We start from the raw sequence: 15,904 nt of genomic DNA on the forward strand, positions 1-15,904 counted from the left end.
TGGTGATGGTTGCACGGCAGTGCAAATGTACTTAATGCTACTGAGTCGTACACTTAGAAATGGCTAGAATGGGGGCTGGCTCAGTTGGAAGAGCTCGTGTGACTCTTGGTCTCAGAAGGCATGAATTAGGGATCCCTGGGTGGCACAGCGGTTTGGCGCTTGCCTTTGGCCCAGGGCGTGATCCTGGGGACCCGGGATCGAATCCCACATCGGGCTCCCGGTGCATGGAGCCTGCTTCTCCCTCTGCCTGTGTCTCTGCGCCTCTCTCTCTCTCTGTGACTATCATAAATAAATAAATAAATAAATAAATAAATAATAAAAAAAAAGAAGGCGTGAATTAGAGCCTTACATTGGGTTGAGTGTAAAGATGGTAGATTTTTTTGTCTGTATTTATCTATACCTATCTATCCATACTTTTTAACTTGTTAAAATTATATTTATTTCTTCATGAGAGACACAGAGAGGGGGCAGAGACACAGGCAGAGGGAGAAGCAGGCTTCGTGGGGACCCCGATGTGGGACCCCGGGATCATGCCCTGAGCCAAAGGCAAATGCTCAATCACTGAGCCACCCAGGCATCCCTCTATACTTTTTTTTTTTTTTAAGATTTTATTTACTTATTCATGAGAGATAGAGAGAGAGGCACAGACAGAGGCAGAGGGAGAAGCAGGTTCCATGCAGGGAGCCCGACATGGGACTCAATCCCGGGTCTCCAGGACCACACCCTAGGCCAAAGGTGGTGCTAAATGCTGAGTCACCCTGGCTGCCCCCTCTATACTTTTTTAAAGTAAGTTTTCACTCAACATGGGGCTCAAACCTAAGATTCCAATCAAGAGTCACAAGCTCTATGGACTAAGCTAGCCAGGTGCTCCATATTTTATATATTTTGACGCAATAAAGCATAAATAAACACCCAGGGGATAGTAACAACAGTGACAAGTGCCATCAAGACCCTCCAAAATAAAGAAAGACCCCCCAAATAAAAGCATTCACAAAAACTCCTGAGGTTGCCAGTGACAGACACCCCATCTCTGTGGTTGAAGATAAAAGTGAATTTGTTGGTTCTGTAACCAAGAAGTCCAGAGGGAAATACTGGCTTTGAGCACAGCTGAATCCAGGGACCCACGTGGTAAAATCAGGACTCTGTCTCCGTCTTCCCTTTCTATATATAGGAAGACACTATGCTAAATGTCAACAGAGGACATCTTTGAGGGGCAATAGTGTTTTCCTGCCCTATATTCCTATCAGTTATAAGGTGCTTCTAACTGCACCCCAAACACATTGCCACTGATTTATGGTGTAACATCAAAGAGAGGTTGGGGGAATCACACATAAGGAGCACAGAAAGAATGTTCTGTATTTTCTTGATTATTTTAGCCAAGAAAATGCATCATGCTAAAAATAAAATACACATATCATAAAATTTACCATCTTTTTTTTTAAGATTTTTATTATTTATTCACGACAGACACAGAGAGAGAGACAGGCTGAGAGAGAAGCAGGCTCCCTGCAGAGAGCCCAAAGCGGGACTTGATCTTGGGTCTCTAGGATCACACCCTGGGCTGAAGGTGGCGCTAAACCGCTGGGCCACTGGGGCTGCCCACCATCTTTTTTTTTTTTTTTTTTTTTTTTTTTAATTTTATTTATTATTTATGATAGTCACACAGAGAGAGAGAGAGAGGCAGAGACACAGGGAGAAGCAGGCTCCATGCACCGGGAGCCCGACGTGGGATTCGATCCCGGGTCTCCAGGATCACGCCCTGGGCCAAAGGCAGGCGCCAAACCGCTGCGCCACCCAGGGATCCCCCCACCATCTTTTTAAAAGTAATCTCTGCACTCACGACCCAGAGGTCAGGAGTTGCATACTCTACCAGCTGAGCCAACCAGGTGCCCCTACCATCTTACAATTTTGAAGATATGGTTCCACATTATTAAGCACATTTATACTGTTGTGCAACCATCACCACCATCTGCCTCCTGAAATTTTTTTATCTTGCAATTGGTGCAAGATAAAACTCCCGGGCACTTGGGTGGCTCAGTGGTTGAGTGTCTGCCTTTAGCTCAGGTCGTGATCCTGGGGTCCTGGGATTGAGTCCCACATTGGGCTCCCTACATGGAGCCTGCTTCTCTCTCTGCCTGTGTCTCTGCCTCTCTCTCTGTATCTCTATGAATTAATAAATACAGTCTTTTTTTTTTTAATTTTTATTTATTTATGATAGTCACACAGAGAGAGAGAGAGAGGCAGAGACACAGGCAGAGGGAGAAGCAGGCTCCATGCAGAGAGCCTGATATGGGACTCAATCCCAGGACTCCAGGATCACGCCCCGGGCCAAAGGCAGCACTAAACTGCTGAGCCATCCAGGGATCCCAAGTTTCTGATTTCTTTGTGTCCTTGCTAACGCTTGTGGTTTGGGGGGCTTTTTAAAATTATTCTTTTTTTGAAGATTTTATTTATTCATGAGAAATGCAGAGAGAGAGGCAGAGACAGAGGTAGAGCGAGAAGGAGGCTCCATGCTGGGAGCCCAATGTAGGACTCGATCCCGGGACTCCAGGATCACCCCCTGGGCTGAAGGCAGATGCTCAATCGCTGAGCCACCCAGGTGTCCCTCGTAATACATGTTGAATTGGATTTTCTGCAGGTTGAAGATTTGCCATCTCACTGCTGCTGCCTGTGAGGACCTTGCCTCCACCCTGGGTGTGAACCAGAGCCTGATAGAGCTGGATCTGAGCCTCAATGACCTGGGGGACCCCGGGGTGCTGCTGCTATGTGAAGGCCTCAGGCATCCCCAGTGCAGACTCCAGGCTCTCCGGTGAGTCTTACTCTGCTCACCATCCTTGCTCTTCTGCATGGGGTCACTGGGGTCATGTTCACTCCTCTTGTCCCCTAACCTCTAGCTACATAGATCTGTGGCAAAGATTTTTCTGCTACAGGGCCTTTGCACAAGCAGTTCTTTTTTCCTGGGTTGCCTGCCTCTCTGCTTTGCTAAATCCCCTTTTATTTGGATGTTATCTGTTTTATCGGTAAGACTCAAAACAGGGATGCGTGGGTGGCTCAGTGGTTGAGCGTCTGCCTTAGGCTCAGGGTGTGATCCCGGGGTACCTGGATCAAGACCCACATCGGGCTCCCCACAAGGAGTCTGTTTCTGCCTCTGCCTATATCTCTGCCTCTCTGTGTGTGTCTCTCATGAATAAATAAATTTTTTTAAAAAGACTCAAAACAAATGCTTCTTCCTCATGTATGCCTACTCTAACCCCTAAATCAGGTCTATATTCCTAGTTTAGGGATTTAATTTGACCTTATGCTTCTTGGCATCACTTATCAAAACTTGTCATTTGTGTGCATATGTGTGATCTTCCAAAAGTGCAGAAGCTGTGTCAGCTCTGTACTCCGATGGCCAGTATAAGACCTGACTCAGGGGTGTTTAGAAATACATATGTTTTATTTTTCTTTTTTATTAAGTTTTTTTGTTTTAATTCCAGTACAGCTAACATATTGTTAAATGAGTAAATGTGTGAATAAATCAAGGAACAAAAAGAAAACACAGAAGGCTATCAGTTTTCAGAAAATCATTTTTCTCTGTTGTCCCAAAGGAGAGTCTGTCTGTCCTACAAAAGCCTCATGTACTATCTCACGTTGTTCATGCTGAAAGGTTTTTTGGTCTTTTTCTCTTTTCTCTTTCTTTTTTCTCCTTTTAAGACATTGTGAGGGATTCCTGGGTGGTGCAGTGGTTTAGCGCCTGCCTTTGGGCCAGGGCACGATCCTGGAGACCCGGGATCGAATCCCACGTCAGGCTCCCGGTGCATGGAGCCTGCTTCTCCCTCTGCCTGTGTCTCTGCCTCTCTCTCTCTCTCTCTGTGTGACTATCATAAATAAATGAAAAAAAAAAAAAAAAGACATTGTGAATAGTGTGGCTTCTATTGTTTTTGTTAGGTTCACAGAGGTGTCCTGTTTCTTCACAGTCTGCTGTCCACTGCATCCTGTACTGCAAGATCACTGAGGACCCACCGTGCCTCTCCTTTAATTTTTTCTCCTTCATTGGCACCCCAGAGTTCATCTGCAGGCACTCCTGTCTCTGTTTTACATAACAATATATCTCGACAGTGTCTCCCGCAACTCTTCCCCTCTCCCCACTCCAATCCACTTACCTTTATACATTCAGGATGTGCTCACTCCGGTGTAGACATATCTAATGCATTTCTTTTTTTTTTTTTTAAGATTTTATTTATTTGTGTGTGTGAGAGAGAGAGAGAACGAGGAGTGTGGAGGGGCAGAAGCAGAGGGAGAAGCAGGCTCCCCCCTGAGCAGGGAGCCCCATGTGGAGCTCCATCCCAGGACCCTCATATCCTGACCTGAGCTGAAGGCAGATACTTAACCGACTGAGCCCCCAGATGCTCCTAATGCACTCCTTGGAGCGTGCCATCACGTGCACGCACCAGATGCTATAGAGCCATGCCCCTCTCTTCCACTCTGCTCTTGCTTGTCTGTGTCCCTTTCGGACCCCCACTGGGATCCCACCCAGGGGCAAGAGTCATCCGCTCAGCCTGAATTTGCATGCTTGGTTATCTCCAACCGTTCTGAAAAGCTCTCTGGAAAGATCCACAGTTTACACTTCCACCCGCAATTTAGGAAAGCTACTTTGCCTGAATCTTTGTGGTTATTCAACTTTCTATCTTTAAACGCCTGGTGGGTGTAAGATGTTCTTAAACGGCATTTCAGTGTTGAGTATCTCTTCATGTGCTTATCAGCTTCTTTGGTTTCCCCAATCTGTGAATTGCCTATTTGTATAATGTATTTATTTCTTTGCTATGTATCCTTGATTTATCTTGATTTCCAGATGTTCCCTATTTCAGATATTTATCTTTTGTTGACTGCATACCTTGCAAATGTCTGCTCAGCAGGTCATCAATCTGTCAAATTGTCTGTGGATGCTTTCATCAAACAGAAATGCTTATGTTTTGAGGCCAAACCCATATGTGTTTTAATGATTTTATATTCTTTTTTAAAAAAAATTTATTTAGGGCAGCCCGGGTGGCTCAGCGGTTTAGTGCTGCCTTCGGCCCAGGGCGTGATCCTGGAGACCTGGGATGGAGTCCCACGTCAGGCTCCCTGCATGGAGCCTGCTTCTCCCTCTGCCTGTGTCTCTGCCTCTCTGTGTGTCTCTCATGAACAAATAAATAAAATCTTTTAAAAATTTATTTATTCAAGAGAGACACAGAGGGAGAGAGAGGCAGGCTCCATGCAGAAGCCCCATGTGAGACTCGATCCTGGGACTCCAGGATCAGGCTCTGGGCTTAAGGCAGTGCTAAACCGGGATCCCTGGGTGGCGCAGCGGTTTGGCGCCTGCCTTTGGCCCAGGGCGGGATCCTGGAGGCCGGGGATTGAATCCCACGTCGGGCTCCTGGTGCATGGAGCCTGCTTCTCCCTCTGCCTGTGTCTCTGCCCCCCTCTCTCTGTGTGTGTGACTATCATAAATAAATAAAGATTAAAAAAAAAAAAAAAAAAAAAAGGCAGTGCTAAACCGCTGAGCCACCAGGGCTGCCCTGATTTTATATTCTTGTAACAGGCCTAAGAAATCCTTTGCCAGGAGCCTGGCTGGCTCAATCAGGAGAGCATGTGACTCTTGATCTCAGGGTCATGAGTTGGAGCCCCAAGAAGGGTGTAGACATTACTTAAGTAAAATAAAAAAGAAAGGGCTATGAGACCCTTGTATATCGCTTGCTGTTATGAGTTCATATGTTCAGAAAATCCCCATGTTGCTGTCCCAACCTCCAGGCCCCCTTTGGAAGTAAAGTCTGTATGAGTCTGTCTTCATCTGCTAGGGCTGCCTTAACAAAATACCGCAGACTGAGGGCTCACATGTAGAAATGCACTTTTTCCCAGTTCTGGAGGCTGGAAGTTGCGGATCAGATGTTGGCAGGGTTGGTTTGTTGGCAGACCTCTCTGTTTGGCTTGCAGATGGCCACCTCATCACTGTCCTCACCATCTTTCTTGTGTGTGCGCACATGTCCCATGTCTGTCGGTGTGGCAAAAGTTACTTTTGTATGGACAACAGCTCATATTGGGTTAGGGTGGACAGTGTGTGTGTGTGTCTGTGTGTTTAAAAAAAAATTATTTATTTATTCATGAGAGACACAGAGATAGAGGCAGAGGGAGAAGCAAGCTCCCTGCAGGGAGTCCAATGTGGGACTCCATCCCAGGACCCTGGGATCATACCCTGAGCCAAAGGCAGACACTCAACTGCTGAGCCACCCAGGAATCGCAAGTTGGGCAGTGTTTTAATTTAATCATGCCTTGTAAAGCCTCATCTCCCAATGCAGCCGTACTGAAGCAGGGGGTTAGGGCTTCAGTATAGAAGTTGGGGAGGTGGGGATGCCGGTGGCTCAGCGGTTGAGCACCTGCCTTTGGCTCAGGGCGTGATCCTGGAGTCCCAGGATCGAGTCCCACATCGGGCTTCCTGCATGGAGCCTGCTTCTCCCTCTGATTCTCTCTCTCTCTCATGAATAAATAAATTAAAAATCTTAAAAAAAAAAAAAAGTTGGGGAGGGACACAACTCAGAGTTGTGTTGTGACCCTGTTGCAGGGTCATTGCAGATAAAATTAGTTCAGGTGAGGGCAGGCTGGAGCAGGGCTGGTCTTTTGTGTGGAGTCCTTATGAAGGAGGGAAGTTTGGACACAGACACACACACACACACACACACAGAGATCCGGACAATGCTTCTACAGGGCAGGGAACACCCGAGATTACCAGCAGACCCCAGAAGCCAGGGAAGGCAGGAGCAGGTGCTCAGGGCTCCTGAATGAACCAGGCTCCCAGCCCCCAGCCCCCAGCCCCCCGAGACGGTTAATTTCCACCATGAGAGCCGCCAGCCTGCAGGCACAGGTCCTTGTTACAGCAGCCTCAGGAAGCTAATCTGCTGGCACCTGTCCAATTCCAACCCATGCCAGATATTACCCTTTCTATATGATCTTCCTGCCGCCCACTCTCTTCTTTCCTTCTTCCCTCTGCCCTCCCACCTGCCTGCTCCTGTCTTCTCTCCTTTTTCTGCCTGGGGGGTGCCTGGCATGGGAGCCGCTTCTCGGGGAGGGCTGCAGGCTGCAGGCTGAGTCGCTGGGCTCTGGGCCTCGTGTCTTCCAGGTTGGGCATTTGCAGGCTCAGCTCGGCAGCCTGCAAGGGTCTCTGCACGGTGCTGCAGGTCAATCCCTGCCTCCGGGACCTGGACCTGAGCTTCAATGACCTGGGGGATGCGGGCGTGTGGCCGCTCTGCGAGGGGCTGCGTCACCCCACCTGCAGACTCCAGAAACTGTGGTGAGCCCTGGGCATCGGGAGTGGTGGCATGAGGGTGGTGGTGTTGGCGGGCTTCGGGTGGGGGCGCAGCCTTGTCCATAGGTTCTTTTCGTCGAAAGGCCATCCCTGCACCGCTCCGGAAGACACCGGGAACCCCGACATAGAAAGAAAAGCTGCAAACCGCTCATGTTCTTTGTGGGATGCAAACATAAAATGCCTCCCTTTCCCCTTTGCTCATTGCCTATAAACATTTCCTGTAAAACTCGCCTTTTCCGCTGCCATTTACTTGCACAGATTTGTGGCTTTTCGGTGACCTTTATGGAATAAAAACTCAATCTGTCCAGTGTGAATTCCAGTCAAATGTGAATTGTCCCTTCCTCCTCCTCCTTACTCCCCAGGACCAGCCTGGCCACTCACCCTGAGGGACGGTCTGTTTCTGTTGTGGTGGTTTCTGAGTCTCTTGATTATCTGGGGCGCAGGGTAGGTGGGTATCAAGGCAGGCGCTCAGGGATGGCACTTTCCCTGTATTGGTGCTGCTAGGGTCCCATCTGGCAGGCATCCAGAGGTCACCTTTGTCATGGGGATCGTATGCACGTTCTTTTTTTAAATTATTATTATTATTTTATTTTATGTATTTATTCATGAGAGACACACAGAGAGAGGCAGAGACATAGGCAGAGGGAGAAGCAGGTTCCTTGAAGGGAGCCTGATGCGGGACTCGATCCCAGGACCCTGGGATCACAACCTGAGCCAAAGGCAGATGCTCAACCACTGAGCCACCCAGGTGTCCCTCATATGCATGTTCTTTTTTATTTTATTTTTTTAAGATTTATTTATTTATGATAGACATAGAGAGAGAGAGAGAGAGAGGCAGAGGGAGGGAGAAGCAGGCTCCATGCCGGGAGCCTGACGTGGGACTCGATCCCGGGGCTCCAGGATCGTGCCCTGGGCCAAAGGCAGGCGCCAAACCGCTGAGCCACCCAGGGATCCCCCATATGCACGTTCTTACCAGCTCCCCCTCCCCCCGGGAGCTGTTCCCATTGCCCACTCTCCTGAAGTGGAATCTCGGTCTACCTCCTTGTACACACGCCGCCGCCACCCCCCCCCCAAAACACACACACAGGTCTCACCCTAATCTTCTTCTCCTGACCCTTCTGCATCTCTGGGTGGTTCCTTGTCACCAAGCTGGTTTTTTTTTTTTTTTTTTTCTCTTCCTCTGCAAGTCCCGAGCTTCCGTCTTATACCTCATCTTGGAAGCTGGCATCTCTTGCCGCACAGGCTCAGGAAAACTAAGATTAAAATATTTCTTCTTAAAAAAAAAAAAAAAAAAAAAAAAAAAAAAAAAAAAATATTTCTTCTTAAAAATATATATATATTTCTACTTAACATCCCAGCTGTGATGGTATTTCTTTCAGATGCTTGCTGTGAGGGATAAATGGTGAAGTAAACAAAGCCCTTAGCAAGGTGCTCAGCATGCCTTGGCCCTCAGTAAATGCTATCTGTTCTTACTGGAACAAACAGCACAGAATGCAGGAAAGAAACACAATGGGAGGCCGATTGGAAATCAGAGAGAATCAGTCAGCATACTGTTTGGGCAGGTGGCAGCCTAATTCACACTGGCTCCTTAAAAAAATGAGGGTGCTTATTGACTTGTGTAACTGGATTGACTTCAGGCATGGCTTGATCTAGGTGTTTAGAGTCTTTTTTTTTTAAGATTTTATTTATTCATGAGAGACACAGAGAGAGAGGCAGAGACATAGGCAGGAGAAGCAGGTTCCTCACAGGGAGCTCAATGTGGGACTTGATCCCAGGACTAGGATCACACCCTGAGCCGAAGGCAGGCGCTCAACCGCTGAGCCACTCAGGCATCCCTAGGTGTTGAGTCTTGATCTCTATTATCTTCCGTACTTGTTGCTGTGTTGGTTCCTTTATCAAATAAGTGTAGCCTTGATCCTGCTTGGTGGCAAAACACCTGCAGCTCTACAAAGGACTTTTGGATCTAAGTTCTGAAAAAAGAACTCCAGGAATCCAGAATGGTTCTGACTCACTGGTTTTGGGTGGGCCTATGTCCAGTTGAAGCCATTCATGGTAACTGGAGACATCAAAACCAACCAGCTCAGGTCTGGAATATTAGTTTAAGGACGGTGTGAGCTGCAGGTAGGCTGAGACTGGGGTATGAATGAGAAATTGGGATAGAATTACCAGAAAGGGAAGTGGATGCTTGATTGCAAAATCAGTGGGTATCCTATAGAGAGATGCAGCTCTGGATAGGTAAGCATCCTTAAATACCTGTCTTTTTCTTTTTTTAATATAATATTCTTTTTAAAAAAAGATTTATTTATTTATTTATTCATGAGAGAGAGAGAAAGAGGCAGAGACACAGGAGGAGGGAGAAGCAGACTCCATGCCGGGAGCCCAAAGTGGGACTCGATCCCGGGACTCCAGGATCGCGCCCTGGGCCAAAGGCAGGCACTAAACCACTGAGCCACCCAGGGATCCCCAAATACCTGTCTTAAATATTTTCGTTCACCACATTGGCCTTATCCGGGACCGGTCAGGTTCTACTCTGCTTCCTCTTAAATTGGTCCTGTAAAAACATCACCCCAAATCCCTCTGAAGAGGCAGCTCCTTATGTTGCTCCAACCACTCCTTGTCTTCCACAGGCTGGATAGCTGTGGCCTCACTGCCAAAGCTTGTGAGGATCTTTCGTCTGCCCTCGGGGTGAGCCAGACCCTGAGGGAGCTTTATCTGACCAACAATGCCCTGGGGAATGCAGGGGTCAGGCTGCTCTGCAAAGGACTGAGTCATCCCGGCTGCAAACTTCAAGTCCTCTGGTGAGAGACCGGTTTCTGGGTCTGAAGGAGGCAGGGCGGAGGACTTGGAGGTGGGGGTGAGGGTCAGTAATCAATATCCATGGTTCGGTGAACAAATAAAGCTAGAAAACTTGGAAACATTTCCTTTGTGCGGTAATGTGTGCAATTAGTGTGGAATGCTGAGGTCTTTATGTCCTGGCCAATTTCTTTTTTTTTTTTTTTTAAGATTTTATTTATTTATTCATGAGAGACACATACAGAGAGACAGAGACTTAGGCAGAGGGAGAAGCAGGCACCCTGGGGGAGCCTGATGCGGGACTCCATTCTAAGACCCCAGGATCACACCCTGAGCCGATGGCAGATGCTCAACTGGAGCCAGCCAGGAATCCCTGTCCTGGCCGATGTCTATCACTGAGGACCCATTTCCTAACCTGTCAAATGAGGCCCTTGTGGCTTAGAATCTGGAATGACTGTTAGGCCTCAAATTTGAATTCTGGGGGATCCCTGGGTGGCTCCGCGGTTTAGCGCCTGCCTTTGGCCCAGGGCAGGATCCTGGAGACCCGGGATCAAGTCCCGCGTTGGGCTCCGAGCATGGAGCCTGCTTCTCCCTCTGCCTGTGTCTCTGCCTCTCTCTCTCTCTCTCTCTCTCTGTCTATGAATAAATAATAAATAAAAGCTTTAAAAATTTTTTTGAATTCTGTCCCTTATCAGTTTTGTGATGTGTTTCTGCACATTATCCAACGTCTTGGCTCCTCGGTATCCTCCAAATCAGAGAAGTCAGCGCAGGTCAGGGACTTAGGATGTTGGTGCTCAGCTGGAAGTCAAACCTGCTTCCCAATAGGATTTGGTTTCAGATGAAGTACTAGATAAGGAAATTGTGCTAACAAGGTTGGAAGCGCGAGAGATTTGAATGCCACAGCTGTGGCCTGGAACATAATGTGTCCCGTTCTGTGTCCTAAGGTTATTTGGAATGGAGCTGAATAAGATGACCCACAGGAGACTGGCAGCGCTTCGAGTAGTGAAACCTCAGCTGGACATCGGTTGCTGAATGGTTCTAGCCGCCGGCTCTTCTCTTGGAGTCAGGACAGAGGAAGGGGAAATCCCAGGACCCTCTGGCCAGCGTGATGATCAGGCTCTTTTATCTCCTCCAAACTCCCATGCAGGATAAATCCTTTCTGCTTCAGGACTCTGTCAAGTGGTCAACTGTGGAGCATTAGTGTTGGGAAGTGAGTGTCATGGAGAGAACTTAAGGTGGGGCGCTGGGTGATCCTTGAGCAGGGATTTTCAAAGGAGGGTGGACTTGCACTTCTCTCCCTCCCTGGGACACATACATGGTGGTGTCAGGAGACATTGGGGTGGTGGTTGTGGAGCTGCCCACTCCAGTGGTGGAGGCCAAGGAGTCTCCTAAATATCTGAGCAATGCACAAAACAGCCCTCCTGCAGCAGTGTTTAGCTCCAATGACATTTGAGGCTGGATTGAGGAACCTTGTTCTCAAGGACCAGTGGTGCAATGAGAGTGCTAGGCCATCTTGTGTGCCTTAGGATACTGGTCATGCCAAGGGCCCCACCCCATGCCCTTGCAGTCTCATTTTGCATGTGGTTCTGCCCCCTGGCTGGAGGCAGGTGCACCGTGGATGGACCTCTTGCCAGGGTTAGTGGACTGCAGGCTGGCCAATAACCTGTATCATACTTTGGATGAGAACTTGAACCCAGATTTTTTTTTAAGATTTTATTTATTCATGAGAGACATACACACAGAGGCAGAGACACAAGCAGGAGAAGCAGGCTCCATGCAGGGAGCCTGATGTGCGACTCCAGGATCACGCCCTGGACCGAAGGCGGCGCTAAACCGCTGAGCCATCCCGGCTGCCCTCAAACCCAGATTTGTAACCCAGTTGGGAGATTGCAATCGGGGAACCTCAGCCCCAGCCAGTGATTGGCTAGAAGCCTGAGGCCACCGTGAGCGTGCCCTGCTGAAGCCATTGGGCGCAGGTGTCTGGGAAGACCAGAACTTCCTAGGAAGCAGAGGCCATTTGTAGAGGAAAAGGTGACCCTGCCACCCATGGAATTCTGGGAAAGGAAATAAATTTGATTCTGCAGAAGATATGCCTGTGGGCAGCAATAAAGGTCCCTCCAATGGTGACAGCACACTGGACTCCTTGAAACCAAGCCCTTCCGTTACGGGGCCTTTGGCAGCTGTCAGACCTGTGTGCCACCTGCTTCTGAAGCAGCGCCCCAGGACCTAGGCCCTCCGCTGGAGCTGGGGAGACGTGGCCGACAAGGAAAGCCAAGAAGGCCTGTGGGCACGTCTTACTAGTGGAACAGGAAGCCTTCCTAGAGCTGGGGGGAGGTGTTCCTGGTCTAATAAGACTAAAGGGTGGGGTCGTCACCCCAGCCGGACCGCTCATTTTGGGTAGTGCATTGCAGTGCGTCTGGGGAGACGGAGACCGCTCTCAGGACCAGTGAGGCTTGTTCCATTGAAAAGGTCATGAAGCCGAGCAGCCATTCCCAATAAAACCTCTTAAAAACCAGCAGCCAAGGCAGCCCCTATAGGTCAGGGGTTCAGCGCCGCCTGCAGCCCGGGGTGTGATCCTCGAGACCCGGGATCGAGTCCTACATGGGGCACCCAGCATGGAGCCTGCTTTCTCCCTCTGCCTGGGTCCGTCTATAAAGGACATTTTAAAAGAGCCAGTAGCCAGATTAGTGCTGCGATTACCTTCCCTCAAATTGAGGGGGATGGAGATGAACTGCACCCATGTCAAAATAGCAACGCCTAGACATCACTCCGAGCGGCCAGTTGTTAGTGCCGAGCCTGACGCCACCTCCCATCCTGCTTGGAGCTTTGCCTAGAGCCAATCTGAGGACTGAGGTTTATGGACAATTTACAGACTCTCAAAATCTGGAGTTAGATGTGCAGTTCTGCTTCCAGGAATTCCTTGGGTAAGGGGGAGAGAGAACTCAGCACCGTCTCCCCTTATCAAGGTGGCAACTACAGGCCACTTGGACAAGAATTTGCTTTTCAGGCTTCAGGAGGAAGCAGACCACCCAGGCCTTCGGGCTCTCCGAGCTGCCCTCCGAGGGCCCTTTTATAGTTCTAAGACATGAATCCCACACCGGGCTCCCTGCATGGAGCCTGCTTCCCCCGACTCTATACCCCATGTTATGTAGAAGTAAAATCTTTTAAGTTACAGTCAAACACATAAATCACAGCTGGTTCGTATTTTATTGGACTGGATTTCAGGGCTTCTGATGTAAACCTAACAAAGGACTAAATGTTTAGTGGAGGGGATGAAGCCACCCACAAATTTGGGCAAACTTCAAAGGCCTTGTTTCCTTGATTCCTTACAGTTCTGAAAAGATTTAATGATCAGTTTCATGGAAAAATTCGAAGTGTCCAGATGTCCTTTAGGCAGGAGAAACAGGCAGGACCGGAGGACGTAGGCAGGGCAGACCGTCTGCAGCACGGACAGCTGGGCTGGAGAAGCCGCTCTCCCGTCGGTCCGTGGGACAAGGATGCTTTCCTCAGACAAGGACACACAAAGTGGGAGCACTTTCCAGACAGATCGGGAAGTGCCCTCATTTTGTGTATCCCAGTCTGAGCGGAATCTGCTCCTGGAGAAACGGGGACCCGGCGCCACAACACCTCAACACAAGGTAACAGGAGTGGCCACGAGACCACAGGTGTATGGATTTTCCACCGCCCATTGGCAAGGTCCAGACATTTCCGGAGTCTGAGGCTCCATTTCCCCCACGGATACGGGTCTCAGATGTGGACACAAGAAAAGCCCGAAGAACATCCGGACCAGAGCAGGATCTGGGCTCCTTGGACAGTGCCCACCAGCAGCACCCAAATATTGTAGCACTTTTCACCAAGTTACCCTGAAGAGTGCTTCCACATTTGAGTACCACGGGGGAGCTTTGCCCAGAGGTGGTTTGGAAAGGGCTCAGTAGAACCGAAGAACCGAGAACCGGGCTCAGGGAGAAGAACCCACTCCCAGGATTTCACGTAGACCTTCTCAGCCGGGGACACTCAAAAAATGGCGGCACTTTCCTACCTAGAACAGAAAGTGCCCCCACAGTTTGAGTGGCACAGGCCGAGTATCCAGGATCCGCCAGCGGCCCTCTTACCAGGTGGAGGCCTTGCAGCCGCGAGGACTAGAAGCTGCCTCGCCTCCTAGGAGCAGGGGAGATGGAAGGGTCAGAAGTCAAGTAAGATCATTTAACAGGTTACCACAGAAGGTGCAGTGCTCAGCTAATCCCCACTCCAGATTATAGACCACAACACTTGAGGTTTGGCCACGTGGCTCAACCTTGGGCCTATATTACCAGGTTTAACCCAACTTTCTTTGCCTAGACACCAAGGCATGGGAGATTGGAAGGACCAGTTTTGTGTGAGCCCAAAGGCCGCAGAAGACCTGCAAGGCTTCCCACTGGGATCCCATTCCAAACATTCCAGAAAGAACCCTGTACAAACCTGCGAAGGAGAACCCCAGGCGGGTGAGGGTTTGGGGGGGTGAAAGACAGTGAGAAGGAGTAGGGAATGGGAATAACACCAACCAGCACCACCTCAGAAATGCAGGGAACAAGCATAAAGGGGGAGGAAAAGGGAAGGCCATACTTACGAAAGAGAGGGTGAGCACGCGGCTTCCCGAGACCGGCTGGTGCTGCCAGGCTCTTATATAAGCTGAAGGCCCACTCGGCCCAGACTCCACCTGAGGACCCCTCCTCTCCTCCCCTTCTCCGCCCAGACCCACCTGAGTGCCTCTGATTGGAGCTGGGCCGGCTCAGACACTCCCTTACCTATTTTGGAAGCAGTTTACTCTTTTGTTTGATGTCTCTCCTGGGGAAATGCTGATGAGTTCCCAGAGGAAAGTAATTCCATCTCCTGGGGTGGGATCAATTATTCATTCAACAAACAGTTTAGTATAACATATTTTTTTTTAACTTAGGAGGTTTACCAGGCGCTTTCCTTGCTCCAGGGATGGGAGGCACGAATAAGACCATGGGTTTTATTGTCTAGAACAGTGGTTTTCAACCAGAGATGGATTTTTCTTTCTTTCCCCCCAGAGGACAATTGGCAACACCTGGAGAGCTTTTTGGTGGTCACAACTGGGTCATGGGGGCAGAGTTCCCCCAGCATTTAGTCCATGGGGGCCAGGACTGCTGGTAAGCCTCTTCCAATGCAGGCAGACCCTCTCGATGAAGGGTCCCTGGCCCAAAATGTGAGTAGCATCAGAGATGAGGACCTGATGTAGCACCAGGGTGATCAGTAGGGGGGAAAAAAGCCCCTTCCCCACAAGTACATACACATGTAGTTACTGTCAAATGGTTTCATGTCAATGTTGCAGCATGTTAACATAAATGTTGATGCTGGGAGCACACCTCTGTGTTCTTTAAATTTGATAAAGTTTGTTACCAAGTATTTAAAACATGTTAAGAACTGCCTGGCTGGCTCAGTCTGGGGAGCAGATGACTCTTGATCTCGGGGTTGTGTGTCTGAGCTCCGCATTGGGTGTAGAGATTGCTTACATATAAAAATTTTTTATTTATTTTTTTAACTTTTTAAATCTTAAAAATAAAATGTGTTTTAACAACCATACATTTGATACCTTTAAAAAGTGTGCACTGTTTTACTTTATTCATGCGTCTTGCTGAGGTCTGAGGCCTTATCGAATTCTCTCCATGGCAAATCTTGGATGTATACCTGAAGTCCATGGGACCTGCTAAGGGAGGTTAGGGGCAATTAAAATATATAAACAAAATAACAGATAAATAGATAAAATCTGTTTTAAAGGCTGAAGGGCAA

At 48.9% G+C, this 15,904-nt stretch overlaps 1 protein-coding gene across 8 annotated transcripts in view; it reads left to right on the top strand.

Moving 5' to 3' along the window:
- NLRP12 (NLR family pyrin domain containing 12) overlaps window positions 1-15,697 on the top strand; it is a 35,411-nt gene extending 19,714 nt beyond the window's left edge. For 6 of the 8 annotated variants that reach the window (XM_049103127.1, XM_025424028.3, XM_049103271.1 and 3 more), the window contains 4 exons: window positions 2,639-2,809; window positions 7,136-7,306; window positions 9,949-10,119; window positions 11,059-15,697. In XM_049103127.1, the coding sequence (XP_048959084.1) occupies window positions 2,639-2,809; window positions 7,136-7,306; window positions 9,949-10,119; window positions 11,059-11,146 (601 nt within the window). In that variant the 3' untranslated portion in view covers window positions 11,147-15,697. The remainder of the gene's footprint in view (window positions 1-2,638; window positions 2,810-7,135; window positions 7,307-9,948; window positions 10,120-11,058) is intronic. The other 2 variants (XR_007406718.1, XM_049103154.1) reach the window with 2 other exon arrangements.
- The last annotated feature ends 207 nt before the right edge of the window (window positions 15,698-15,904 follow it).

Source organism: Canis lupus, chromosome 1 (genome assembly GCF_003254725.2).
Source record: "Canis lupus dingo isolate Sandy chromosome 1, ASM325472v2, whole genome shotgun sequence".
Classification (NCBI taxonomy): Eukaryota; Metazoa; Chordata; class Mammalia; order Carnivora; family Canidae; genus Canis; species Canis lupus.